Source organism: Aplysia californica, unplaced genomic scaffold (genome assembly GCF_000002075.1).
Source record: "Aplysia californica isolate F4 #8 unplaced genomic scaffold, AplCal3.0 scaffold00232, whole genome shotgun sequence".
Taxonomy (NCBI): Eukaryota; Metazoa; Mollusca; class Gastropoda; order Aplysiida; family Aplysiidae; genus Aplysia; species Aplysia californica.
In genome coordinates, this window is record NW_004797502.1 from 64,998 (window position 1) to 66,576 (window position 1,579).

At 39.8% G+C, this 1,579-nt stretch overlaps 1 protein-coding gene across 1 annotated transcript in view; it reads right to left on the reverse strand.

Moving 5' to 3' along the window:
- The window catches only part of LOC118477819 (keratin, type II cytoskeletal 3-like), a 4,381-nt gene extending 3,800 nt beyond the window's left edge, over positions 1 to 581 (reverse strand). Inside the window, exon 1 of the mRNA XM_035970192.1 lies at positions 397 to 581. Within this exon, the coding sequence (XP_035826085.1) occupies positions 397 to 581 (185 nt within the window). The remainder of the gene's footprint in view (positions 1 to 396) is intronic.
- Positions 582 to 1,579: the final 998 nt, after the last annotated feature.

The following is a 1,579-nucleotide window of genomic DNA, read 5'->3' on the forward strand; positions in this document are numbered from 1 at the left end:
AGCAAGGAATAAAAAAAAAAAAAGGGTTGAGACTTGTAGAATTTCCGAATGTTATAAAGGTTCAACGTTTCGCCCGGTAAAGGGCTTCTTCAGGAACATACACACACAAAAAAACAATCATCATCATCATCATCATCATCATCATCATCATCATCATTACCATCATAATCGTCGTCGTCGTCGTCGTCGTATAGACGTTTAAAAAAACACAGACATGTTAAATTTACACGCGTGTATTACCTTCAAAGTTGTCATGTTCAACATGACGTATTCGCCAAAATAGGGCTTCATTAGAATTGTTTTGTTTTTTTCAAATGGTGATGGTCTTCTTCTTCTTCTTCGTCTTGCGCAAAGCGCTCTTTGTGGTTTTTTTATAAGTCAAAGGCAAACACCAACTCACTTCCATGTCCGTGAGACTTCCCGCCGACACCAGGCACGCCAACGATCCCCGGGTACAAAGGTCCCGCTCCTCCTCCATATCCCAACAGGGATCCGAACCCGGAATAGCCACCGGCCCCGATGCCGTGAGCTGTGGCTACCAGAAGTGCCAAGAGGGTCAGGACAGTGCTTAGGCCGTTCATCGTGCTTGCCTCTTCGTGCGTGACGAAAGATGCTACAAGGGCGAATAGGTAAGAGAGAAGAGAATGAATTGTAAAGGTAAAGATAAATAAAATAAAATTTCACTTTAATTAATCCCCGTTGATAAATCGTGTGATTAGCAATAGTATAACATACACATACATGAACATGATGCATAGATACATACGTGCTGAAACATACAGATAATGCTTTTTTATTTTTAATTAATAATATGAAAAACATTACTCGTTGTTACAATGCAACATCCTGATAATTATTCCTTGTGGTTTTGTTTTTGTTTTTTCTTCTATTTTTCTTTTCATTTTTTCTTAGCTTGGGTTATCGTGTTTTGCTCAAGGGCACACTCTAGTGGCTATTTAGCAACTTGGACGTGGGGCCCAAAAAGAATGTTATGAAAGCTCCCAAAAGGAAATCTTCACAATAATTATTATTGTACGTTTTCGTACATCAGCACGTTAATGCTAAGGGGGACGCCCGTAAGCTGCGCACATCAACGGGTGGAAGTGATGCTTTTAAATAGTCAAAATGTGGCAACTCTTTCCTCTTCCAAAATTGACCTCATTGGCCTAGACAGAAAACACAAGTCATCTTAACCCTTTTTTCTTCTATTTCGCTTAAGAAATACTGCCTTCTGAAGATGCATTGCCCATCTTCAGAAACTGAAGAATGAACAATTACAGTGACGAGCCGAATTATTATTTTTTGATAATCTTCTCTATCTACTGATTTGAGTCCCGAAATTGCAGCGTCGAGAGTTCAAGTTGAACTGTTAAACAATCACAAAAGAAGATGCATATGTTATGTTCATGCCGTGCGTAGGGCGAATACGTTTTCTTTTCTTCTAGAATCTAATGCTTCTCGATTTTAACACCTGCCCACACCTCCACCCTCCTCCACCCTCCCAAAACACCCTACAAATGTTCGTTTAACTGATCATAAATGAATATTCATCTCTCTCTCTCTCTCTCTCTCTCTCTCT